The 26,711-nt window shown below is 46.2% G+C and overlaps 1 protein-coding gene and 1 long non-coding RNA gene across 7 annotated transcripts; one reads left to right on the top strand and one right to left on the bottom strand.

Annotated features, from left to right (window-relative positions):
• Positions 1–2,369: 2,369 nt before the first annotated feature.
• LOC118093786 (uncharacterized) lies at positions 2,370–11,040 on the top strand. The gene is made up of 3 exons (XR_004693690.2): positions 2,370–2,742; positions 8,534–8,633; positions 10,918–11,040. It is a non-coding gene; the product is annotated as an uncharacterized LOC118093786 (long non-coding RNA).
• Positions 8,615–24,938, bottom strand: FAM124B (family with sequence similarity 124 member B). 6 transcript variants are annotated; one of them, XM_060274549.1, is made up of 6 exons: positions 24,775–24,821; positions 21,671–21,800; positions 20,569–20,603; positions 17,444–17,553; positions 14,321–15,063; positions 8,615–11,431 (listed from the first exon to the last, which is right to left on the bottom strand). In XM_060274549.1, the coding sequence occupies exons 5-6, from the start codon at positions 15,050–15,052 to the stop codon at positions 10,775–10,777; spliced, it is 1,389 nt and encodes a 462-aa protein (XP_060130532.1). In that variant the 5' UTR covers positions 15,053–15,063; positions 17,444–17,553; positions 20,569–20,603; positions 21,671–21,800; positions 24,775–24,821; the 3' UTR covers positions 8,615–10,774. The 6 variants fall into 6 exon arrangements, with proteins under 6 accessions (XP_060130532.1, XP_060130531.1, XP_034989390.2 ...); XM_060274548.1 differs by lacking the exon at positions 24,775–24,821 and adding an exon at positions 24,619–24,723; XM_035133499.2 differs by lacking the exon at positions 21,671–21,800 and having other exon boundaries at positions 24,775–24,938.
• Between the last annotated feature and the right edge of the window lie 1,773 nt (positions 24,939–26,711).

Here is a 26,711-nt window from a genome sequence, read left to right as displayed (position 1 = left end):
CCACTGGAATTTTCTCACTCCTTATCTGACTCAGAGAGAGATCCAGGCAGTGAGCTAAACTGTTCCCACCCTGAAATATGATCTCATTGAGCTGTTAATTGTTCACAGCTACCATATGTTGCGTGCTTTGTGGTGCAAAAGTTGACTTTGACTAAATTTGTTTACCGTTTAGTCCTATGTCTGGAGTCTCTTCAGACAGGCTGTGCTCACCAGGTTCACTGACAGGAAAAGTGAAAAAGAGAGAGAGAGGTTACTGGCACCGCTGCAGACGACAGGAGCGAACTAGCCCCAGATCTGGTTTGTGTTTTTATATGAGGCTTTGGTGTTGAACTTTGATTGTAGGTAATTTACAAGCTCCTTGGCAAGGCTCCCAACACATCTCTGCAGCAAAGTTATATCTAGCCTGCACTAAAGCTTCATTAATGCGTGACCCCAAAATTCAGGATCCCCCCCAAAAAAACTGATCACAAAAATGAAGCTCTGTATTACAAGGGGAAGCACATGGTAGTTAATTCGCTGTGGCTGACTACAACAGTTTTCCTCCCAAGAATTATTATTAATCCTTAATAGTAATTGATGCATTTCTCCCCAAAACCAGCTTCAATCCAGTTAGAAAACTTAAGCTGCATTCACTCTATACTTCAGAATGGTGTGAACTTTTGAGACTGTCATCGCACATGCGCAAATGAGCACACATGCATAGGTTTGTGAGCAAGACTTCTGTGTGTGTGCTGCAGGGGCAGGGGAACCAAAATGGCCATGTGCATTCGGGTGAAGGCATCTCCAGCCCCCCTCTGATGCAAACTGTGTGCAAATGTGGCTTGAAATACAGCTGGCATGTGTGAGGGGACGGGTGCCAGGAGCAGGCCCGCCAATAACTCACACAACTTCAGTGAAGTTAACTCTTTATTCAAGGAAACAAGACAGCTCAGGAGCAGGGCCGTCTTAAGCATATTTGGTGCCCTGGCGCCGTGGTGCGAAGATTCCTCCGGCGCCCCGCCCCCCCGGTGCCCCCCTGGGTCGAGAAGAGATAAGCCGCCCCTTCCCCCACTCCTCCTCTCCTCTTCCTCCCCACCCCTCCGATTCTTGTCTCCTGCTGCTGCCACCTGCGGCAAGGGACACCATGCAGGGGAGGGCTCGACTTGGCAGCCACAGGCGTGTGTGTGCGTGCGTGTTCCTTTTGGGTGGTGTAATTCCTCCTCCGCCACCCCTCGACTTTCTCACGCGCAGCCGGCTTGGCTCAAAGGAGAGAAGGCGGCGCGATTGGCTGCTGATTACCCAGCGCTGGGACTTCTGCACGCACACCGGAGACAAAACTCAGCCCAGGGCTTTGCCTGCCCCACTCGAGGCAGCGGGAAAGGAACCTGCGAGAGCTGCGGAGGCATGCATGACGGACAAACTTGCCTGCCTGCTTGTCCGCCCTCGCACCAGAATCCCCTCAGGCAGGGGGCGCCCCCTGGTGGCCCAGTGCCCTGGCGCCCTGTGCCCCCCAGCCTTGCCGTAGGGCCGGCCCTGCTCAGGAGGCCAGGCTTAGTGAGCACAGCAGCCCTTCCTAGTAAAACCTTCCCACAGCTCCCTAAGTCTCCTGCCCTGGTTCCTTCCCAAGCAATCTGAGGTTCCATTGTCTTGCCTGTCTTTGCTCTGCCTCTTTTGGGTTCTGGGAGACCCAGGGGGGGGGGGAGCTGGTCGCAGCAGGAGGAGGAGACCCCTGGGCTTCTTCAGCATCCTGCCTCATTTCAGCCTCTTGAAACCCCCCCCCCCAGCCTCCACTTCTGGATTGCACTCTGCCCCAGCCTCTTCTTGCTCACTAAATCCTGTTACCTCTTCAGCTTCTGACACATCCTCCTCTCTGTCTGCTCCCTCTTTCCCCTCATCATTGTCCCACCACCCGTCCCCTGGCTCTGATCTCTCCCACCCTCTGAGGAGGAGATCCAAAACATCCGATGAGGCCTGGGATGCCCTCCCAGGGACCTGCGGTTGCAGCCCAAACAAAGCTGCTTTCTTGCACATACAGAAGAGGATGCAAAACAAAAATCCCGCCCCCAAAAGAGCAGAGTTCTTGGAAATGGAGAAAAGGGTGAAAGAGTGCCAAAGGGATGAGAGGTGGGAGAAGAGGGAATGAAGGCTGGAACAGGAAACAAGTTGTTTCCATTTCTGTGACACGTTGTAAAGATGATAAAATGTTCTCAGCGCTCCTACTGGGCTGTAAGCCACCCTGCCTACTCCTTCTTTGTGATGAAGTTCACATAGACAATGGTGTCAGCTGCCTGGGCACCAGATTGGCCCGTAGCTCAAGCAAGACAGTCTCTGCACAGCTTCACATTGCGAAACTGCGTGATGCAAGACTCTGATTCAGAGCTGCGTGTAACCACAGCCAGAAAACTTTGCCCTTTCCTGCCTGGCTCCACAAAGCAGAAGAAACAAGACCCCGGAACAGTGGAAAGGGAGGCAGTTTGTAATTCTGACTGGAGATGAGCAGCCACACTCCAGGAGATTTACAGAAGGGAGAGTGACAGCTGGGGAAAGCTTGTTTTTTTGCTCCTGTGCAAGGAGCTATTCAGACATTACAGATGTGCATTGACTTCAGACAAATCCCAAATCCAGAGCCAAAAAAGTATCACATTTCAGAAGGATTTTGGACAAATCTCAACTGAAGCAGGTACCTTCTGAATCGACCTAAGCCAAACTGGGCTGTTTCATGGAGATTTGGTACCAATACAGATGGACAAAGGCACTTAGACAGTGAGTATGTAAAAACAGATATTTTACCCCAAGCTCTCCATATAAAGGAAATGAGGGGACGTGGGGCTTAGTTCTGTGACTGACAGGTCTAGCTGCCAACCAGAGAATAGCTTCGCCAAGGCTCTCCTTTTTCCTTCCAGTCAGTTCTTTTGGGAGGGATGTAGAAGGATCTTGTCAGATTATCTCAGTGATTGGGCTGAGATTCACTAGTTGCAGTTATACAGTGGTACCTCGGTTTATGAACACAATTGGTTCCAGAAGTCTGTTCATAAACTGAAGTGAACTTTCCCATTGAAAGTAATGGAAAGTGGATTAATCCGTTCCAGACGGGTCCGCAGAGTACTCAACCTGAAGCGTACTTAACCCGAAGCATGGGTGTAATTGGTTCCGGAAGTCTGTTCATAAACTAAAACATTCATAAACTGAAGCGAACTTTCCCATTGAAAGTAATGGAAAGTGAATTAATCCATTCCAGATGGGTCCGTGGCGTTCGTAAACCGAGGTGTTCATAAACTGAGGTTCCACTGTGTATCGACAGTGCCTGAGATCAAGTTATTAAAGAGCTAGACAGGATTCCTAAGGCTGTCCTTGGTCCAGAGATACATCCACACCAAACAACTTCTCAGTGAAAACATTCATTCTCTCAGCATTTCTGAACACTTTGTCCCACAGTATGATTTTTAAAAAATTAGTATTCTGGATTATTTCTCTGAAATATTAACATTTCAGAAATACAATGTCAATTTTTATTCTGTTATTAACTATGTGCCTCTCTGGAATGAGATGAGGGCTGGTGTCATGAGTCTGCCCTGAACCAGGGTCAGCCCTACGGCCAGGCTGGGTGGCGCAGGGTGCCAGGGCGCCTGCCCACCCGTCCGCTGCGCTGGGAAACGAGACAGGGCGGGGGCGCCGGAGGGATCCGTCGCACCACGGCGCCAGGGCACCAAATATACTTAAGACGGCCCTGCCCTGAACTCAACCAAAAATAACTTGGGGCCTACTGCATGTGTGTGTGTGTGAGTGTGTGTGTGTGTGTGTGTGTGTGTGTGTGAGAGAGAGAGAGAGAGAGAGAGATGCAAACTGATGTGACAGCCTGCCAACAATGCTCACAGAAAAGGCATCAGAGGACAGAGTTGTCAGGACTCCACACTAGGAGCACACACATTTTAATGGAACATCAGGAGTGTTGATTTGTTATACAACTGGTGTCTCAAATGGTTTCGTCCTCTGGGAGGTGCAAGTTAAGGGCACACCACCCTCTGCTGGTCAGAACCATACCCTCATAGCTGCAGGTTAAATTGGATGGCAAGAGAAATTATTTTTATTATACTTGGAGACCTCCCAAATTGCCCTGTTCACATCTGATATAAGGGGCAGCACACCTCTTATATTCAGCACACCAGCTGTACTGAAATATTTGAAGAAGCCGCTTCACATAGTGTCTGAATTCTGGAATGCCTTACATTTGCAAATAATGTTCAGCGACAGCAACCCCAGCCTTTGAGTCTTACAGGGTCATCCATATTGCTAACACCTAATGGGAGCATAGGGAACACGAAGGTGAAGATCAACGGCAAGTTTCAAGAGGGAGACGCCTGGCCTCCCAGACCACACCCTAATCACAGCTGCCGGCAGAAAAGGCGCCTCAGGGATTGCTTACTCACAAGTAGAGCCCTTCCTCCGAAGCCGCTCAGTGACTCTGGTCCTGTAGTTGTTGCTGGCCCTCTTGGTGCTGGTATTTCCGACGACTGAGGAGAGGTCCCACCTCCTCCTATGACAACTCCCAAGGGTTCTTTAGCAGGCCACACACCAGGCAGATCCCTTTTAAGGGAATCCTCAGCACTGGTTCGGGGAGACCCAGCAGGTGGAAACATGGAAGGCAGGGGTGGCCCACCCATGAGGCAAGGTGAGGCGATTGCCTCGGGTGGCAGGATTCACTAGGGCAGCAGATCCCAGTGTCAACTTTTCTTTGACCCATGTTCCTGATGTACACCTTCCTTCGCCCCTTCTTCCCAGACAGAAAGGGAGACGCCATTTTGACGTCTCCTTCAGGTGCGGTGCCGAAATGTCTTTCTTGGGCCAGCCCTGGAAGAAGGCGCCATGACAAGCAGCCTCACAGGCAGGTTCCATGCATGCAGAGGGCTCCTGCATCCATCATGTAAGCATTCTGGTGTTGCTACATGAATGCTGGGCATTGGCAGCAAGCAACCGAAATGGAGAAAATAGCATTAAGAGCTAAACACAAGATCCTGCAAGAAGTAAAGGGGGAAAGCCTTTAGGGAAAGTTGCCACTTCTGACCGTAAGGTGGCGATGCTGCGTGGGTATCATACCACAGACAGCTGAGTTGAAGCAAGCATTTCAACAGGAACAGCTGGCACCTTCTCCTGTTCTGCACAACTTATTCTAATGCAGTGTTTTCACCATGGCATTTTGTGAACATTTACAGAGTCTTAATGCTTGGATTTATGTGTCCCTGGAGCCCCCAGCATGGTACGTACGTCTGCCCAAGACACAACTCTTCAGCTGTTATGTGCAGGTTATTTCCCTCTCAATGCTCATCAATAGATCAGTCTTATTACTGGGGAGGGTGTCAATCTGCATCCCATCTGGCTGGTGGGTTTAAACCTCTCTCCCCACCCCACCCCCACCCTGTGTCATGCCTATTTTAAAGGTAAAGGGGCCCCTGACCATCAGGTCCAGTCGTGTCCGACTCTGGGGTTGCAGCGCTCATCTTGCTCTATAGGCCGAGGGAGCCGGCGTTTGTCCGCAGACAGCTTCCGGGTCATGTGGCCAGCATGACAAAGCTGCTTCTGGCGAACCAGAGCAGCGCACGGAAACGCCGTTTACCTTCCCGCCGGAGCGGTCCCTATTTATCTACTTGCACTTTGATGTGCTTTCGAACTGCTAGGTGGGCAGGAGCTGGGACCAAGCAACGGGAGCTCACCCTGTTGCAGGGATTCGAACCGCTGACCTTCTGATCAGCAAGCCCTAGGCTCTGTGGATTAACCCACAGCGCCACCTGGGTCCCTAATTTACCACCTTATTATTATTTTTTTCCTTTTTGACACCACTGCCAAAATTGCTGGGGTCTTGGGGAAACAGAAAAAAATTGTCCGGAAAGCCAGCTCAGACTGCCAGGCTTGGGGCTAGCCACACCTGTGGTATAGCTTCAATTTTTTTTTTTTTTATTTGCAAGGGTCTATGCCACCATCTGCCAATGTACTGCTTGGGACTGATGAAGTTGTAGCCCAAAACGTCTGAAGGGTTGGCGAAAGCTGACCTATGCAATTATTTCATTTATTCATTCAGGACAGTTACATATAAACTTTCATAATATATATCTCCCCAGGCACAAAGCACCTCATAGGTTAGGAAAGTGTTCTTTTGTTCAAAGAATCAAATCTATCCCATCTCTCTCTCTCTCTCTCTCTCTCTCTCTCTCTCTCTCTCTCTCTCTCTCTCTCTCTCTTGTCTGTCTGTCTGTCTGTCTGAGACATTTGCTGCAGCAGAGATTCAGTTTGCCCATAGTCATATTCTCAGGCCTTGGGTCAGGGCACACTGGGCAGAAATCCCAAAGCTTTTCCTGTTTTGTCTTCAAGATGCCACAGAATGCTGTTCCAGCTCCTTGGTAACTAGTTAGCTGAAGCTCAGAAAAGCAAAGCAAGGAGTACTCTGCTATTTTCAGGCTAGACAAAAGATGCTATTGTAGCCTGAGGCCTAATGTTGCATCCAGCAGTGCCTGAAAACTTTGGCACTTCCTTGCACTCCCCCCCCCATGTCACTTCTGCCTCCCTGATCCTCCTGACCCAACCCAATGGCATCCATGTTGCCAATCTGCAATGCAAGGCAACTGATAATTTAAATCACTGCAGCACTTGGTCATGCCCGATGGCTGACAGTTGCCATGATTCATTCTTTGCAGTCCTCTTTGGCTGGGAGGGTGGGTGTGTGCAACAAAAACACCTTCATGTTGAAAATCGCAATAGCAAATGAAGATGTTTGCTGAATTGTTTTCTTAATAGGCAGAGGAGAATGATGTTCTGCATACTAATTGGCTGCAGGGGAAAGCAAAGCACAGACTGCATCAATTCATTTCTGACATTATCTTAAACATTTTTAAACATTCATATTGTGGTTCCCCCCCCCCCTGGAGGTAATGAATCTGTAAATGACAAACCCTACATGGAAAAGTACATGCATTAATGGAGTACTCAGAGGTCTTTACAACATACTTTAATTACTAACGTAGCTATTTAGCTGGATGTCAGAATTCTGCGAACATCATTTAATGCCAGTTTGCAGTGTCTTGAGACCACATGCAAAAGGTTACACGCAAGGCCACCAGTTGGTGGGAAGCACAAGTAGGAAGACTGCTGGTCAATGTGCAGGCTTCTCATCGGCCCTTGTGAGAACAGGATGCTGGACTAGATGGACTTTTGGCTGATCCAGCAGGCATCTTCTTAGTTCAAGGTTTTAAAAAAACAACATGCTTTTCAACTACCCTTCTCAGGGAAGGGGCATAGCCCAGTTTTGCACAAGGTCCTTAGTTCAACCCGATATCTCCAGGTAGGACTGGTAAAGAATTCTGTCTCAAACCCTGGAGAGCCATGGTCCAAAGGATAGGAAATCTGTGGTTTTCCAGTTGTTGTTGGATACCAACCTCAGGCAGCAAAGCCCCTGGCCAGAGGTGATCGGAGTGGTAATCTGGCAACACATGGAGGTCCATGGGTTATTTGCCCATAGAGTGACTAACACTGAGCTATATGGACCAATGGCCTGACTTGGTATGCAACAGGTGTTCCTTGTGACAATATTAGCACAATATTGCCTGCTATTTGGGGACCTTATTTCCCACGTGCGAATTGAAGCAGAAAACCACAAGTGCATTGTTCATAGAGCACACATTGAGAAATGGAAGTGCATTATTGCTTAGTGCCCTACACTACCTTATAAAGTACCTGCCAACCTAGCAGTTTGAAAGCACGTCAAAGTGCAAGTAGATAAATAGGTACCGCTACAGCAGGAAGGTAAACGGCATTTCATTGTGCTGCTCTGGTTCACCAGAAGCGGCTTTGTCATGCTAGCCTGGAAGCTGTACACCGGCTCCCTCGGCCAATAATGCGAGATGAGTGCCACAACCCCAGAGTCGATCACGACTGGACCTAATGGTCAGGGGTGCCTTTACCTTACCGTATAAAGGAAGAGAGAATTGAACTGAGCACATCTGATATCCCATCACTTGGTGACTCTCAGCTGAATTGAGCAGAATGGTCTCAACTCATGGGCTCAACTCATGAGAGGTGATATGAAATCTGTGTTGATGGTGCATGATCTATATTGCATCTTTCATATATCCAGTGCATTACTTGGTGTTACCATTACATTGCCACTATCCAGGGATGAGCCTGCATGCATGGATCCTTCTCTGTGTTTCTCCTTAAGTGCTCCGCCTGAAGACACTTGGCAGATTTCCCCTTTGCTGAAGTGTGAACAAACTCAGAAATAGCTGGGAAGGTGTGTGACCTTCAGGGCCACTTCATACACATAGTTTACTGTGTGCAAGCTTCCCTGAAACTGGCAACCCTTGGGTTGGCAGATTCCATGGGCACCTTCACAAGTAGAGCAAAGGACCCCTCTCACATTTAAAACTCTCGTCACTGCCTTCATAATCTCTTCAGCTCTTCCCCTTCCTAAGGTAACTTTCCACCTCAAAATTCTGCAGTTTCCCTCCTGTATACAGAGTAAGGCCTTGAAGATAACCACTTGCTGGTTTAACTTATGTCTTGTTAGAGACTCTGGTTTGAAGAATGTTCTAATTGGAGGTTGTGGGCAAGAGCATAGAAGTGAAAAGAGCAGAAGATGACGTGTTTGAAAAGATAGCTCCTGTTTTGTAAGTATAAATGATGCTTTTATTTCTGGAATAGGCCCTTTCCTCACCCATAAGAATGCTGCAAGATGAACCGTACATTTCATAGGAGGAGACAGCAGTACATGACAACAATGCATTATTATTATTTTTTTAATGTGGCACAGCTGGGGAATGCTAGGAAAACAATGCCAAGAATTATTGCATCATTAGACAGAGAAAAGCACATTTGCTCAGGTCGCTGCTGTAAGCAAGCTGCCTGGCACTAAGGCCGAATCGTGGCTCAGTCCAGGCTCAGTATCACCTACCCAGCTGGCAGCAGCTTGTTAACATTTCAGACAGACATCCTTCCCCAGTCATGCTGTGGAGGTCTCCAAAGCCACCAGTTGTTCATAAACAGCCAACGCTGGTACATTCCCAAAGGGTTGGGTGTGCAAATCCCTACCCCAGCCAGGCAGATCCAACACCACCTTACCCATATGTGTCATGATATTCTACACCAGGGGTCCCCAAACTAAGGCCCGGGGGCCGGATGCAGCCCAATCGCCTTCTAAATCCGGCCCGCAGACGATCCGGGAATCAGCATGTTTTTACATGAGTAGAATGTGTCATTTTATTTTAAAAGCATCTCTGGGTTATTTGTGGGGCCTGCCTGGTGTTTTTACATGAGTAGAATGTGTCCTTTTATTTAAAATGCATCTCTGGGTTAATTGTGGGGCATAGGAGTTCGTTCATATTTTTTTAAAAAATATAGTCCGGCCCCCCACAAGGTCTGAGGGACAGTAGACCGGCCCCCTGCTGAAAAAGTTTGCTGACCCGTTCTACACACTTATATACTGGCATACCTTAATGTTCCTGAGGCAAGGCTTAACTTCCGCAGAGCATATCCCATTCAACTCCTCCTCTGGCGCACATGTTGGAAATGTGATAGGGTCAAAGCACATTCAAGGAGATTGGTATCCATTTCCCTGCACTCTAGGTCTGGCTATAAAGTATCATTAGTGAAGCCAGCAAAAGTAGAAGCAAACCTTTGGGCTCAGCCAAGATTCATTCAGTAGCTGGAGTAATATCATAGAGTGACATTGTGCTTCCTAGTGTTCATGGGGGAACCAAAAAGATGACACGGGATATAGACTCCAAGAGATAAGCAGCAGAGCAGTTTTGAACAGCTTGTGTAAGGAAGGGGCAATGGGGAGGGGGGAGAGGAAACAGGGGCAGCCCCATCAAGAGGAACAGCCCCAAACTCAGACCGGTGAGTCTATTCTATCTCTAGTCACCATGTGATGCAAGAATCAGCTATAGGGCACTACCAAGTATAATAAAAACAAAGAGATCTCCTAGAAAGAATCCCCATACATTCAGATTTTAACAGGGACTAAGCACACACAAGGGAAAGGGGATTTCACAAGCTAGGCCACTTAAATCTGTTACCCAGCAATCCTAGCTCTAAAGCCAAAGTGTTCAGTTCACATTGTGTGACATGAAGTTTATATACTTCTCAACCTATCAAACACGTAAAATTCGTATGTTAGCAAACTGCAGCATCATGATGACTGGGAGTCTCCTACCTAGCGCAAAGTCATAATCCCAAAGTGTGCTGCTCCCTCAGAGAGGAGCCAAATGCAAACTATGGGAATAGAGCCGTTCAGCTCCCCGGAGACTCTTAAATGAGATGCTGTTGCATGAATTCAGATCTCTGGTCACATGAGTGCGAAGTTCTTCTGCACAGCTAAGCACATCTCTCTAGAATGTGGAAATATTGTGCCACCAACTGGTGGCAGCACAGGGGTGCTGAAAGCTCGTAGAAGCAGAACAGGTTCATCTCTCCCAGGTTGCTAATGAATTCTAGTGAGCTTGTGGAGCACTGAAATGAATGGCTTGTTTCAATCTATTGCACAGTAATCCTCCAGTGTGTGAAACTTCTCTCACAGTCCTCCTCTTCTTTTTAAAACTCCTAGCATTAGTCCCTAGTCCATAACCTTATTTGCTCTCTTGCAAACTACGTTTAGCCTTTCTTTTTAAACACTAACATAAAAGGTAGTATAGGCAGCTGGGGTATCTACACAAGGACAGGGTCGTTGTGCAGCATACATATTGTTCTTTAGTGTTATTTCAGAAATAAGGCACTTGAAATAAAATCTAGAACAAGATTTATACTTGAAAAGTCATATAAAGAATTCTTCTTCCTCATCCTTTCCATATCCATGGCTTGTTTTGGATGCTCCCAAGGGGAAACTTGATGGCACCTGTTCTGATCCTTTATTCCTCTTGGCGATGTGTGATGACAACAGATTGCTTCTGCCCTCAGAGTGCAAGCTGATTGTGGAGCCTGATCCCGTTAACAGACAGCAGGATGCCTGAGACTGAAGAAGCGCTTTCTGTATGTCTTGTGAAAATCTACTTAGTGGCGAATCACTGCAGTCGGAAAGGATCACTTTGTTGCCTGTGTCAACATCAGTCTCCTCCACCCTTTGACAAGGCCAGAGTTCATGACTGGAATGTCGCAATTTAGTGGCCAAGTTCGTTTGAGAAGGGCCTAAGCCCTGGCAAGAAGAACCTGCTGGACTATATGACTGGGATGAAGAGCAAAGGTTGCTTGGTGAGTGACTGCAAATACTTCCTGGAGCATATGCACCTTCTCGTGAGGATTTGCTTTTATTCTTCATGGCTCGAACTGTCCGGTTTTTGGGCTGTACTGCAATTTTTCTTATGGCCAATGGAGATGGACTGCAGGGGTAGTGAAGGGGCCCTTCCTTGTGTTCATGGCTGTGCCAACTAGAAGAGGAGTCTTGATTTCCAGTGTGCTTCGAGTTGCCTTGAACCTATAAAACAAAACAAAAAAATGAGGTTAAGCATAATCTGTCATGTGATCAAGTCTCCACCTGCCCCTGTGGAACCAGAATCCACATATCAATAGTTAAAGAGGCTTCTACTAAGAACTTTTAAATCAAAAACTCATGGAAGAAGATAGCGAAAAGTGATGTATTATGTATGTTTGTATGTTTCTTACGAAACTGGCATAGATAGTTTTTAGAATCAATACAATGCTGCTGTTACAAAATGTGATGTTATGAAACAGCATTATATTTGGTTTTTACAATGAACTTTAAGGTTTATTAATCCGAACAAATACATGTGAGAACATACAAACACAAACTATCATTAGGACACCGCTTGAAAACAGTATTCAGTGAGGGAATGCTTTAAATCCTTTTGGTGAAAGCATTTCTTGCCCTTATGGCAATCTTTATTAATCCATCAGGAATATATTTTGACTTCACTCCCCTAAAAAAAACAACCTCCAAACCAATATTATTCTCTGAATGGACAGAGGAGAAAATGATGGAGACACACAGATTTGAACAATTGCACACCAGAGCTGAGTGATTGACCCAGGTTCATAATCAGTGTTACTATTGGCACACCTACATGGCAGATTCATGTAGTAACTTAGCACCTTAACTAGAATCACAGAAAATTCTCTTGAGCCTAGGGCACCTAGTTGATTCACCAACTTGGTCATCTCTGGATTTCAAATGGCAGCTATTTGTGTAAAGCTGAAGTATTTCATACTTCAGAATCTGATTCTCAAGGTTGCCCTGCCTAACAGGTCCCAAAGATCCTCAGACTTTGTGCTGAGGCCCTTGCTCAGAATCTGCTTACTCCATTTCATCACCAGATTGCTTTCTATGTGAATATACACTTTCCCTATGTTCCCTCTTCCTTCCTTTCACTTCTCTTAGCTCACCAATAAAATTAACTGCCCCAGTCTCTTCCCTCTTCTTTCCTCTAGTTCCTCAGCCCTTGTTGAGGTTCAAGACAACCGCTTTCCTTTATTTCCTTCTTCTGCAGTCTATAACTCTTTCCTCCTCCTTAGTAAAGTCTTTCCTTTGCACTGGTGTCTGCTATCCCACTCCTGGGTATCCTCCCAACTGGGACTGGCCTCTAAAGTCCCCAGATGCAGCATTGTACCCAGCCGTTGTGCAGAGGTTGTGGCGTCCTAAGAGTGCTGCCCTCATGCACCTTCACATCCAGTTGAGATGTCTCCTTGTCCTGTAAGACAAGTTGAGGCATTTCATGGAAGCAGGCTGCGCCAGATATGCCTCACTCACAGTGAGATGCTTTTGTTGAGCTACAGAACACAACAAACCATAGCCAGGAGGCAGCAGCCCATGAGCGATAATTATAGCCCTGGTGCATTACCTTAACACTGGATGTAGTTGTAAACCAAAGTGTTTTGTGTTATGGAACAGGGTGGTCCTCCAGATGATGTTGGACTTCCATCAGTCTCCCAACCCCCCATCAAGCATGGCCAATGGTCAGGGATTATGGGAGTTGTAGTCCAACATACAGACGGCCACAGGCTCCCAGCACCTGACTTTAAAAGTCTTTTTATGAATATAGATTGGTAAGAGATGAAACACACGACACCAGTAAGATATACCAACCATGTACAAAGACCAAGCAAAACGAGAGAGAGAGAGAGAGAGAGAGAGAGAGAGAGAGAGAGAGAGAGAGAGAGAGAGAGAGAGAGGGTGTTCCTGCTACTGCCCTGAAACTACAAAACTCCCTAACACATTGGAGTTGGTCCATGCAGTTAAGTTCACATACATTTTTCACATATAGCTATAACAGTGATTTGTGGCGTTTTCTTAAAGCATGTTTTGTAATACACCCCCTCCCTGGGAGACTTATTTTTGCAAAACAGTAACTGACTTGCCTACAAGCATGCTGAAGTCCAGACACTTCCCAGAAGCATTTTAGCATGTTGTTTGTCTTTTAATGGCTAAAGGCAAAGCAAGTATGAAGAATTTTAATTCCTATTAGACTTCCGTGGTGCGCTTCCCAGTTTTGTTGGAGTAAAAACCATCATTTTAACGTTGTTGTCAGGGTGAAGGCAGGAGAGAAATCCCAACATAAATATTCAGCTTCAACTGGGGTACAGGAGCATGGGCACCCCCCTTCTTAAAAGAAATAAACGCAAAAGGGGGGGAAAGGGTTATGAATAAATTTAGAGAGCATTACGTTCTGCCCGGACACTGAGGTCCAGCGCCGAGGGCCTTCTGGCGGTTCTGGCTACGAGAAGCCAAGTTACAGGGAACCAGGCAGAGGGCCTTCTCGGTAGTGGTACCTACCCTGTGGAATGCCCTACCACCAGAGTTCAAAGAGAACAGCAACTACCAGAAGTTACTAGAAGGCATCTCAAGGCAGCCCTGTTTAGGGAAGCTTTTAATGTTTGATGGATTTCTGTATTTTAATATTTTGTTGGAAGCCGCCCAGAGTGGCTGGGGGAACCCGGCCAGATGGGCGGGGTATAAATAATAAATTATTATTATTAATTATGATTATGATTATTATTATTATTATTACGATCATAATTCAATAAACCATCAACACCAAGCAGTCTTACACAGTGTCTACTGCTGTGTTAATGCAATATCCAATGCAGTAAAGAGAGGTTCACCGGGTGGACATAGGGATCTGCCTTATGCTGAGTCAAGACCTTTGGGTCCATTTAGCTCAGTATGGTCTATATCAACTGGCACTGGGTTTCTAGGGTTTCAGACAGAAGTATTTCCCAGCCCTACATGGAGATGCTGGGAATTGAACCGGGGACCTTCTGCATGCAAAGTGAATGCTCTGCCCCCTGAGCTACGGCCATCCCCCCTTCCCTTGCAGATTCTGCCCACCATTTATAAACCGAGCAATACCTGAAACAGGATCTTGTTCCCTTCGTAGTCTTCAGTTTGCCACCTAGTGCTGCTAATAGGAATGCAGGGATTAGGCAGAAGCGGTACCAGCTGTCCGATTTCATGCACCTTGAACTGCAACACCGAAGACTCCTTCGAGTCCACGCATATTCCCAGAGGCAGCTGCTTCAAGCAGAGCTGGACCGCAATGCTCTCTGTCACGTGCAGCACGAAGGCACAGAAGCTGCTTTTCTGCACAGTCGCTTCCTTCTGCAGGATTGTCTCGTAGAGCCTCACTGCATCGGCGTAGTTATCAAAGCTACAGTAGAGCGTAACGCGCAAGATTTCCGTGCCGTAATGAACTTGCCTCAGTCCCCACACGGGCATGTGCTCGTCCAGCCCATAGAAGTCCTGGTCCTCAAGGGTATGGGGCGACAGCTTCCTGCTGGCAATCTCCAGGTGGACTCGCTGCCACGGCGGGTGCTGGAAAAAGTCGTGGACTTGGAAAATCCGCTCTTCCCCCAAGTCCTCATGCAGGAAAAGTAACACAGATGTCCCAGGGAACCTGGAGCTCCTCTGGCGGTACGTCTCATAATACTTTATGGGAGAAGTGCGTTCCGACACAAGGAAGAGGCGCACGTCCAGGCAGATCCATTCTTGAAGCTGATTGAGGGCTTGTTGCAAGGGCAACGCGTGTCCACATTTGGCAAGCAAGTGCACAGTCATCACCAACGAGTCTGCCCTTCCATCCATTGTATAGTGACCTTGAAAGTACACAAGGAATAATACAAGAGCTGCCTCAGTGCTTACGGATTAAGGGATATCACACACAGCAACAAACACCAAAGTAAAACAATTAACTCTGCACTTCCCAACCGATTCCCACTTAAGCTCCTCTATATGCTCTGCAGACCTCAGAATGGCACTAACACAAGAGATTAATCTTTTTATTACCTGCATATTGGGTGTTAGAAATGTGATGATAAGACAAGGGTGGGGGAAATCTCGCATCTCCTAGCTCCCAAGACAGAGCTCTATACCTTACATTTGCAAATCCCTAAAATCCAGACCAGATTTTCTTTCACTGCAGGATCTTAACACAACCCTCGTAAACCACCATCTCTGTGCAAATGCAAGGTGATGCTAATGTTTTCAAAGACTCAGTGTTGTTTTCTCCTTCAAATCTCTATGCCAAGTGTTGGGGTCTGTGTTTACAAAGCTACGGTAGCACTCTTCCTGAGACAACACCCTTCTGTCCTGTGCTGATAAACCTTTTTTTTAAAAAAGGCTAAAAAGACATAGGACAACTAAAGGGAATCCAATGTGGGTGCTGCAGATAACAGATGTCTATCTCCCAAGAAGCAATTTCAAGAGAGGCAAGACTTCAGGGAAACTGTTTCTAAATGCTGCCTTTATGCAAGGCTATTGCACATCCTGCCATATGGCACTGCACCAATTATTCCAGAGGCCTCATTTCCTCACAGCAATCTCAAAGCAAAGTGTGAGTGTATACGCGTGTGTCAGAGGGAGTTTCCTAGAAATGTAAGCTGTTTATTTGTTGCCTAGCTACCAATGTCATGGATTTGAGATCAATCCTGAAAGTGTAAAATACTTTTGGTTCAATCCCGCCCCCCAACCTGGTGCCTTCCAACAGTTTTGGACTACAACTCCCATCAGCCTCAGCTGGGTAGTTGTTGTAGTTCAAAATATATGGAAGGCACCAGGTTGGGCGTGGTTGCTTTAGAACAGGCATCCCCAAACTCGGCCCTCCAGATGTTTTGGGACTACAATTCCCATCATCTCTGACCCCTGGTCCCCTTAGCTAGGGATGATGGGAGTTGTAGTCCCAAAACATCTGTAGGGCTGAGTTTGGGGATGCCTGCTTTAGAGTATTTAAGCAAGTTTTATTGTTTTATCCCACATCTCCAAGGACCCCAGGGTGACTTACAAATTCTTACACACACACACACTTTATTTTCACAACTACCCTGTGAGGTAGGGAGAGAAAGAATGTAACTGGCTCAAGGTCACCCAGCGAGCTTCATAGCTGAGCGGAGATTTGAACCAGGCTCTCCCCAGTCGTAAGCCTCGATTTCTGCCAGCTACAGCCCTAGCCATGCAGGAATAGCTTCCACGTAGCTATGTTAACATTTAAATGATTCAGTAGGACGGTCAGGGCCAGTTGAGTGATGTCTAACCACAGAATGAGCAGCCCTGGGAAGCTCCAATCCCAGGGGAAAGATTCATGCGATTTCCCCAGGCTGGAAATCTGTGGCTGCTTTCTGAAATGATTCTGATCCCCATCTGTAAAATAGGTACAGTAGTGTCATGCAAATTCTATGCAAATTAGAAGTGTCACATGCAAACTAGAACAACTATATTGCAAACTATGTTTTGTTTAAAGAAGGCAAGAATAAAAGTGATAGGATCATTGTTTCCCATTCTGGGGATGTCCTAGATGCACGTAAAGCAAACGTCAAATGCTAGCAAGAATCCCATTCCCATGTCATTGCAAAAGGCAAACAAAAGATGGCCCTGCTTGTAGTGTTGCTTAGATACAACATGCTTAAAACTATCTTTCTGGGGAGCTCCTAAAGCAAAATGGCAGGAGGGGGGTAGAGATCACACAATACAACAATTATCCCATTATCAGTAATTACCACCTGCTTCCTGTTTTCCTGTACAACCTTCCTGTGGGAGGGGGGGATGCTAATATTCTATCTTACTGAAAACCCTAATTTCCCTAAGTGTGAATGCAGCAAAGCAACTTGCCCTGTTTCCCTAGCTATTACTCAGATGGGTTTCACCAACAATACCTCATCCTTTGGCGGACGCAGCTGTATTCTTCTCTCGCCACCCCCCGCCCTCTTTTTTTTTTAATTTCTTCTTTGTGTGAAGGTTTTTGTGACACCCACACTGAGCTAGGGGGAAAAGGGGGAGTGTATATTTTAAAAGATGTTTTCGAGGTAAGAAGGGCCATAGACCAAGGTTTAAATCGCATGGTTTTGCACACAAGAGATTCAATTCCAGGCATCTCTTGTTTAAAATATTGCAGCATTGGGATAAGAAATGTAAGGCTAATGAGCTTGAGTCATGACATAGCTCACTATTCTCTATCTTGATGCATTTTTTTAAAAAAATTACCATATTGCTCTTTGAGTCTGCGAGTCCAAAGTAATTTTTCTGGACAAAGCCCAGATGATCAATATCCCAATCAATGTAGTCACTGACTACTTCCATTGAGAGGAGAGGAGCTGGAGAGAAGAAACAGTACCTATTAAAACTTTCACCAATTCCATATCACTACATTTGTTTCGCTCATCTAATTTCCCAGGTACTTGCTTTAAGGAATGCGAACATACCTGATCCCAACCTTCCAAAATACTGTGTGATTGGAATGAGGTTTTCATTTAGATTTCGTATTTCTCCAAATGTCATTTCATCTAATGTTAGTCCTACTCAGAAGACACCCATTCACAATAACTGACATGACTAACTTGGGTCTATTAATCTCAATAGGTCTACCATGAGAATAATTAGGTTCCATACAGTCCAATGTTCTCTGTGCAGGGGAGAGGGGAGGGGGTTGCTAATAGTCCTATGCAGTGGTTTAAAATTACTAGCAACCTAAGCAAATTTTAATGATTGCTCTGTGTTGCTTTCAAAGGTCTTTGTATTGCTATATGCTGCCCTGATGTTCTGCAAGAGAGACATATATAAATACTTGGATAAACAAATACTTTAGGATAACCAGTATAAAACACATACGGTATTTAAATATGAAATTTGCAGATGGCAAAAAGGTGCAGAATGCAAAAATGGGACAGAACTGACTTATGAATTAGCACACAAAATTGATATGCACTGTAAATAAACTGCCGTTCATCCCTGCTTGCTTTACAATGTGATGCTATGCCTATTTACTCAGATGGTAAGTCCCATCCTGTTCAACAGAGCTCACTATATTCAACAGGGCTTACTCCCGGATGAGTACCGGTATGCACACGACTGCAGCCTCAAAGCAATCCTAACCCACAATCCACCATCTTGGAAGGGGTTAGGAAGCAGCGATTGTGTCCATTTTCTGGGATCCATCAATATGGGTCCTTCACTGCTGTATATATTCTATCTACAGAGGTGGAGGTGGGTAGAAACTGCCCTCAATGAGATCTCCACTGACAACAGCTAGTGTAAATCCACAGAATGGTAAAATGGTAAATGACCTCTGGATGGTTAAGTCCAGTCAAAGGCAACTATGGGGTTGTGGCGCTCATCTCGCTTTCAGGCTGAGGGAGCTGGCGTTTGTCCACAGACAGCTTTCTGGGTCATGTGGCCAGCATGACTAAACTGCTTCTGGCGCATCAGAACAGCGTGATGGAAACCAGAGTGCACGGAAACGCTGTTTACCTTCCCACTGCAGTGGTACCTATCTATCTACTTGCACTGGCATGCTTTTGAACTGCAAGGTTGGCAGGAGCTGGGACAGAGCAACGGGAGCTCACTCCATCGTGGGGATTCAAACCACCGATCTTCTGATCAGCAAGCCCAAGAGGCTCAGTGGTTCAGACCATGGCGCCACCCGTGTCCCTACCACAGAAGATCCACACAATAGAGGTATTTCTGTGGAAGGGAGGAGTGGAGCTGAGACCCACTGTGGCCCAAGTTCAGCAAGTACATCTATCACCTACTGATTATTTCTGCAAAATGGGGAAGAAACCACCCACCTCTACCTTGCAGCCTGATTGGCTTTCACAGCAGGGCTTTGAATGCAGCTGTGACGTCCCCTCTCCTGGACAGGAGCCAGGATTGCTCCCTTGTACAATTAAGATGGATCACAATACTGAGCACACCAAACAGGTAATGCAATACTTTTTAGGAGGTGCAATTCAACAGACCCCAAATAACTATAACCTGATTTCTTTTGTATTTTTTACAAAGCCCCTTTGAGCAAACACCATTTGGCTTGTGTTAATGGTTTCATCCTTTCTATTCAAGAATAAAAAGTTTAAATTCTTAATAAAAGTTTGTAGCTTTCTCCACTTTAGAGTAGAAAGATAAAGGGTATCTTTATGGGAGCAGCAGGCGTGCATACGCACATCCCTCTGGCCTTCTGGTCGTAAACAGCCCATGCTTTGTCCTCACATGAAACACACCCATGACAGCTTTTCTAATTGGTAATTTATACTGCAGCTGGCATGACATTGTTCCTCCCGCCTCTCTGGGCGGCTTTTTGAGCTGTTCATGGAGCCTCAAAAAGCTGGTCCCTTTTCAAATTCTAACCCTGGCAAAAAAAGAAAGAAAATCAGAATGAAAGAGAAAATCAAGTAAATTTCACTGGGATGGTAAACACAATAGCTGGGAGTAGCGTTCCCAAAGGATGAAACTTCCCAAAGTATGAAGCTTGACTGTGCCTGTCTATGTGCACAATTCCTAGCCCAATGCTATGTCAAACGAAGGCCATTTGGAATTCCTGGGGTGTCTCCCTAACGTCAATAGAAAAATATATTCCTATTGTATGGACATAATAAAAAGTATATTTGAAATGGGCGGAGCACACCAAACTGCCTTACATTGGACTGTGGGGAGCTTGGAATGAGTGGAGGCATCTGTCCTCTTGGCACCAGTTTGATTTGCTGATGTGTATATACTAATATATGTCCATCGGGAAGGAAGTCCAACGCTAATTCATGCCAGTCTGAGTCATTTGGAGTTCTTAGCATTTTCAATAAGAACTGCACTTGGGGATGATGTGTGGTACCAGATCCCATAAAGCAGAACACCTTATCGGTATTCAGACAGCTGCTAGAATTGCCAATCAGAAGGTCGGCGGTTCGAATCCCTGCAACGGGGTAAGCTCCCGTTCCTCGGTCCCAGCTCCTGCCAACCTAGCAGTTCAAAAGCACGTCAAAGTGCAAGTAGATAAATAGGTACTGCTACAGCGGGAAGGTAAACGGGGTTTCTGTGTGCTGCTCTGGTTCGCCATAAGCAGCTTTGTCATGCTGGCCACATGACCTGGAAGCTGTACGCTGGCTCCCTTGGCCAATAATGCGAGATGAGCGCCGCAACCCCAGAGTCAGTCACGACTGGACCTAATGGTCAGGGGTCCCTTACCTTTACCTTTAAGGCTTTTATACTTTGCAGACTGCAAGGAGAATGGAAATAACCCAACCAACTAAAGTTTCTGGACTAGTTTTCAGGACTTCAGCATCTAATCTCTAGCATCCCTTCCTTAATCAAAGCATATATACTGCAAGGAAAGGATTACTTACTTGTAGAAAATGCTGTCAATCCACTGCATTGGAACCTGAAAAAACAGAAGTTATTGGTACATTGGTACATTGGATAATCTAGTCCAGCTATACCATATTGATTTTACTTAACACGGGTGCTTTCAAATGGCACAGTTCCTTTGTGGTGAGGTTGCCAACTGATGCTAGGACTGCTTTAAGCAAGTCATATGGGCCAGGTACATGATGCCCTACCCCAAAGTGCCCCTCACACTACAATTAGGCTTGGCGGGGAGCATACTTCAATCACTGTTCCCAGGGAGGTGGGGAAATCTTCCTGCAGAGTGCTGCTGGGGAGGGAAGAGTTAGCCTAGCTGTTGGAGGTGCCTTGAGCTACTCTAGATCAGAGTTTCCCAAACAGCTGTTTGTGGACTACAATTCCCACCATCCCTTTTCACCGGTCCTGCTAGCTAGGGATGGTGGGAGTTGTAGTCCAAAAACAGCTGGAGACCCAAGTTTGGCAAACTGCTCTAGATGAAGCTCAGCCCAGGACTACTATGCGCATTGATCTGGATCAATGAATAAATTACTTATATTATAAAATTTATACACCACTTGATTGTGTAAAACAACAAAAACCTCACCCAGTTTACCAAAAGATGAAACAGCGAAATCAAGAAAAAATGGCAAAGTACTTTGAAACATACAAAAGTTAACATACTAAAACAGATAAAATTTACTTCAACTTTCAAAGTCCCTTCCAAAAATTCTATGATTCTAACACTTAAAACTTTATCCACCACTAAACAGACACAGCCAATATGCCAAGAGCCATATGTCAAGAATGCTTTGATGGTGTTTCCTGCTTGGCAAGGGGTTGGACTGGATGGCCCTTGTAGTCTCTTCCAACTATATGATTCTATGATACTGTCACTGTGTAGCCTGCCCCATCCATGCAAGGCCCCTGGCCTGTACCCTCTTAACATTCTTGTGCACAGAAAAACGTGCAAGAGAGTCAGAAGTTATCTCATAAGGATGAACGTCTTCCCTGACTCTTGCCACCTGCCAAAATTCTATGCTTCAAAATCTTTGTGAACAACAACAAAAAAGACAAAGCTGTGAGAGCTTTGGGTAGTACTTGTACCCCAGTTTCGTGCTGTTATGGTAGAGGGGTTCACACTTTTCATATTCCTGAGCAGAAGCTGGTTCTTTGTATCAGGGATGGACACAAAGGAGATGGCAGCCCAAGGCAAACGCCAAAAGCCTGTGGGGTTCTTGCAAAGAATGATGGTCTGTGTTAAACATGGTCCAAGTTAGCATAATAGTTACGTTATTAAGCAAGAGAAGATACTCCAATTTAGTTAGATCAGTTGCGTCTCAACCGTTCAAATATCCAAAATAAGAAGCTTTAAAGGCAGATTTCCCTTTGCTTATAAAGAGAAGCAAATTCAATGCTGATAATAGTTTGCACCGAAAACTGAGAACTTCTGATTTGTGACCCACCTTCTAAAGATCACAGCAATGTTGCTACCTCATTCTCTTCCTCCAGATCCCAACTCAAAATGCACTTCTTTGAGGCCACCGGTTTAACCCCTTGCTGTGCAACCCCACCCATGTCTACTCAGAAGTCAATTTAATGGAATTCACTGGGGTTACTCCCAAGTAAATGGGATAAGGGATTGCACCATTAGTTCCCCCACCACCCCTAGTTGGGGATGAAGACTAATGGAGCAATCCTAAACACCTCTACTCAGAAGTGCCATTAATAATCACTTCAAGGTTAAGTATGTATAAGATTCTGCTTTACTTGAGTAACAACATTTTCTTGCCTGTCTCCAACTCCTTGATCTAAATTAAGAGATTGTAAGAGGCTTGGCAGTAGGTACCTACCGTATATTTTGCTTATGTTGCTTTTTAAAGTGCCACACACCCAAGTTGTGCTACGTTAATAATGACTGTTCCCACAGATAGGTCACTTTTTACCATCACAATGCCAAAACAATTGATTAATAGCCGCATAATCTCCCTTCTCTTTCCATCCTCCCTGCCCTTCACCACCTCATTTTCTTGGAGGCTGCACAACTGTTCCCATAGCAGTTCTTAGGGAGCTGCAGGCAGGGAAGCCAGAGACCAAAGTTAACACAAGTCAAAAGGTCACATTTCTCAAATAACCTAGCCAAGAGGATGAATAAGGAGAAGCTACCCTGGTAACCTCTTGATATATTACTTCTTTGCAAAATGGGCTTTCTTTCTTACATTTTTACTTTTGCTTTTATGTACATCATTTTGTGAATATTCTTTTTAAAAAAGCACACAACAGATTTAGCCAAATACAAATATATTTGCAAAGGTTTCATCATATGGCCCTTTATCTGCTCCTCATTCAACAACAGAACAGCATGACAAACCCACTTTGCACCAAACAGTAAGCAAGCAGTGAGGGTCGTGGTTTCTTTGTAATAAGTACACATCCAGATTTTGGGAGAGTGAAGGATGTGTACATAAGTGGAAGACAAATGGGTTTTTGGTGTATGTGTGTGTGTGTGATGGGAAGAGAGAATAAACTGTATATCTAGCAGTCATTTGAAAAAACCTTTTTGGGGACAGTACCAATAATGCCTGGTGCATTGTGTTGCAAGCTTAACAACACAATCCTACACATGTCTACTCAAACTAGCCCCAATGAAACTTACTCAGAGGCTCCTATTACAAAGGAACCCTAATGCTACAATCCTACACACTCTTGTGGAAGCAAGTCTCCCTGAACTTCTGAACAAACATACAGAGGATCGCACTGCGCTTCTCCTTAAAGTGGTGAAAGGAAAGGGGAAGTTGTTATTTGCAGCTAAAACTTGATCCGCAAAGGACTCTTGCAGACAAACGCTATGGGAATAAGGCTATAGATACAAGTCATGACAGCATTATTATTATTATTATTACTACTACTACTTACCCACTCTTCACCATAAAGTCTCTGAGTGGGTCACAACAATGTAAAAATACAGCATCATCCCCGTGTCAAAGACACCTTACTGGCCTCAACTAGAAGTTGGTGGTTGGTCCCATGCTGCGTTAGTCCAGCAAAGTTTCAGGAGTCTCTTGAAGACCTTTCTATGCAGACAAGCTCTGCAGTCACTTTAATTATTCTTTGTATTGCTTTTAATGGTGTCCTGTACTCACCACCCTATTTTACGATACGAAAGCACAGAAATACTTCTATAAATACACGAACAGTAACCATTTACAATCCGAATAATACATGTTAGGAGCCCAGGCTGCCTGCCTCTGAATACCAGTCGCTGGAGGAAAACAGCAGAGGGAGAAGATTACAGACCTCATGCTCTTGTTTCCAGGCTCCCCAAAGGCATCTAGGTGGCTGTTTTGAGGATGGAAAGGATGCCAGACACTAGATAGGTAAGACCTTTGGTCTGAGGCAGCTTCTTCCACCCCACCCATTTCTCAGCCCCATGAGATTACTTGCGCCAGCTGCCTTTGGCTGGGGGGAAGCGACCCACTGCCAGCTCACACAGCCTGATCGAAGGTGGATCACAACAGCAGCACTGCCAATGGGTTAAAGGTAGGCTCTGGGTCTGAAAAAGCTGGATTTTATTAATGGATTAATTGACTGATTTTATATCTTGCTTAGCTCAGCCGACCTTTTTGCACTGCAGGACCCAAGGCAGCCTAAATTTAAACAAGATTGACTAAAAAAATACACAATAGATAAAAATATTTTGGAGAGGGGCAATTAAACAAGGAATCCTATGAAAAACGACCCTGAAAAAAACTTTAAAAAACAGACTCAGGCCACTTTTACAAGGTAAAATATTTAAAGCTGCATTTCTCTCCTGCTCCCAACTTCCATCCAGTAGAAAAACTATAACCATAGCGCTCTTCAGTTCCCTGAGAGACTAGGATGGGCTGGGCTGGAGGAGCCTGCATTTTAAGTTTTTGGCAAGTCTGGGCAACAAAGTTGGCATCGTGACCCTTGGGGTGGGTGGGGTGGGGTGTTAAAAGAGCAACCCCCCCAACCGGGAGGAAAACCCAACAGGCGACGCCTATCGTTCCCGTTTCCTTGGGAAAAGCACCCACCAGCCATCCTCGCTGGAGAAAAGGCAGGAAAGGGACTCGAGATAATGGAAGGAGGCGCAACGCCGGAGTCCGAAGAGACGCGCCGCAGCCTGGATACCAAACAACAAACGCTCGGGCCAGCGGCTCCAGCGCTTACCCCGGCAGCCCCGCACCTACCTGACAGAGCCAGCGCCCGGCTCCATGGTGCCTGCGCCGGGAAGGCGCACCGGAGCCTCCTGCGCCTCCTCAGCCAACCGCGCCTGCAGCCCATCCTGCAACAAGTGAGCCGGGACGCCGGCTTCGCCTCTGCCTAAGCTGCGCTCTTCCGCCACGGCCCGCCCTCTCCGCGCGCCACTCGGAGGCGGGACCGCCGCGCTCCCTCCCTCCCCCCGCGCGCGTGCGTCGGGTTTTAGCAGCTGCTCGCAGGAGGGGAGGGGGGCGGGAAGGCAGTCGCCTCACGAGCGAAGCTGCCCCCCCCCCAGCCAGTCCTAAATCCCCTTTTACTTAAACAGGATAGGGAAAGGGCCAGACATACAGGAGAAACTCGGAAAATTAGAATATCGTCGAAAAGTGCATTTATTTCAGTAATGCAACTTAAAAGGTGAAACCAATACTGTATATGAGATAGATGCATGACATGCAAAAAGCAAGGCATGTCAAGCCTATATTTGTTGTAATTGTAATTATTTGTCATTAAAATGTAAAGGTAAAGGGCCCCCTGACCATCAGGTCCAGTCGTGTCCGACTCTGGGGTTGCGGCACTCATCTCGCTCTATAGGCCGAGGGAGCCGGCGTTTGTCCGCAGACAGCTTCCGGGTCATGTAGCCAGCATGACAAAGCTGCTTCTGGCGAACCAGAGCAGCGCACGGAAACGCCGTTTACCTTCCCGCCGGAGCGGTGACGGTCCCTATTTATCTACTTGCACTTTAACATGCTTTCGAACTGCTAGGTTGGCAGGAGCTGGGACCGAGCAATGGGAGCTCACCCCGTTGCAGGGATTCGAACCGTCGACCTTCTGATCAGCAAGCCCTAGACTATGTGGTTTAACCCACAGCGCCACCTGGGTCCCTATTTGTCATTAGGCGGGTCAATTATAAATGGAATGTAATTAATGAAATGTAATAGCAATGTTTATTTTTATATTATTGTATCTACTGTATTTGTTTTATTACTGTGGAATTTCCAAAAGAAAGCATTTGTAAAAATTAAAAGAAAAAGAAAAAAAGAATAAGTTGCATTACGGAAATAAATGCACTTTTTGACGATACTCTAATTTTCCGAGTTTCACCTGTAGGTCGCTGGGGGTCTTGGAGCACCTGCATGGCGCACCAGGCAGTGCTAGGCCAAATCCTTGCCACAGGGTGGGGAACTTGAGTCAGGCCCTTTTGGGCCAAAACTCCTGAGGGCCACACGCCGGTGGTGGGCAGAGCAACCAAGGCAATGTTTACACACTTCTCTTTAACCTTGCAACTCGCCTGTTCTGCAGGCATTGCTATTCTACAAGGATACCCAGGCACAGATACAGTGGCACACATATCATAGCAGGGGAAAGGAAGCATTTACAGCCAAAGGGCCTCCCAGGGGCCACATGCCAGTAAAAGGTAAAGGCAAAACACCCCTGCAGCTGCTCGCTTAAGTCCAGTCAAAGGTGTCTGGGGTGCGGTGCTTATCTTGTTTCAGGCTGACAGAGCTGGTGTTTGTTTGCAGACAGATTTCCAGGTCATGTGGCCAGCATGACTTAACCGCTTCTGTCGCAACAGGACACCGTGATGAGTGCCAGAGCGCACGGAAACACCATTTACCTTCCTGCCGCAGCGGTACCTATTTATCTGCTTGCACTGGTGTGCTTTTGAACTGCTACCGGTAGGTTGGCAGAAGCTGGGACAGAGCAAGGGGAGCTTATCTCGTCGTGCAAATTTGAACCACTGACCTTCCGATCGGCAAGCCCAAGAGGCTCAGTGGTTTAGACCATAGCGCCACCTGCTCCCCTACACATGCCAGTAGTGGCAGGGGCCAAAGGCAAAAAAAAAAAAAGTGGATGACTTTTATAGAGAAGGCTCTGTTTCAGCAATACAAGAATCACCTGCTCCCTACTGCTCCACTGTTATCCATCT

This window comes from Zootoca vivipara, chromosome 5 (genome assembly GCF_963506605.1).
Source record: "Zootoca vivipara chromosome 5, rZooViv1.1, whole genome shotgun sequence".
Lineage (NCBI taxonomy): Eukaryota > Metazoa > Chordata > Lepidosauria > Squamata > Lacertidae > Zootoca > Zootoca vivipara.
This window is presented reverse-complemented; position numbering and strand designations above follow the sequence as displayed.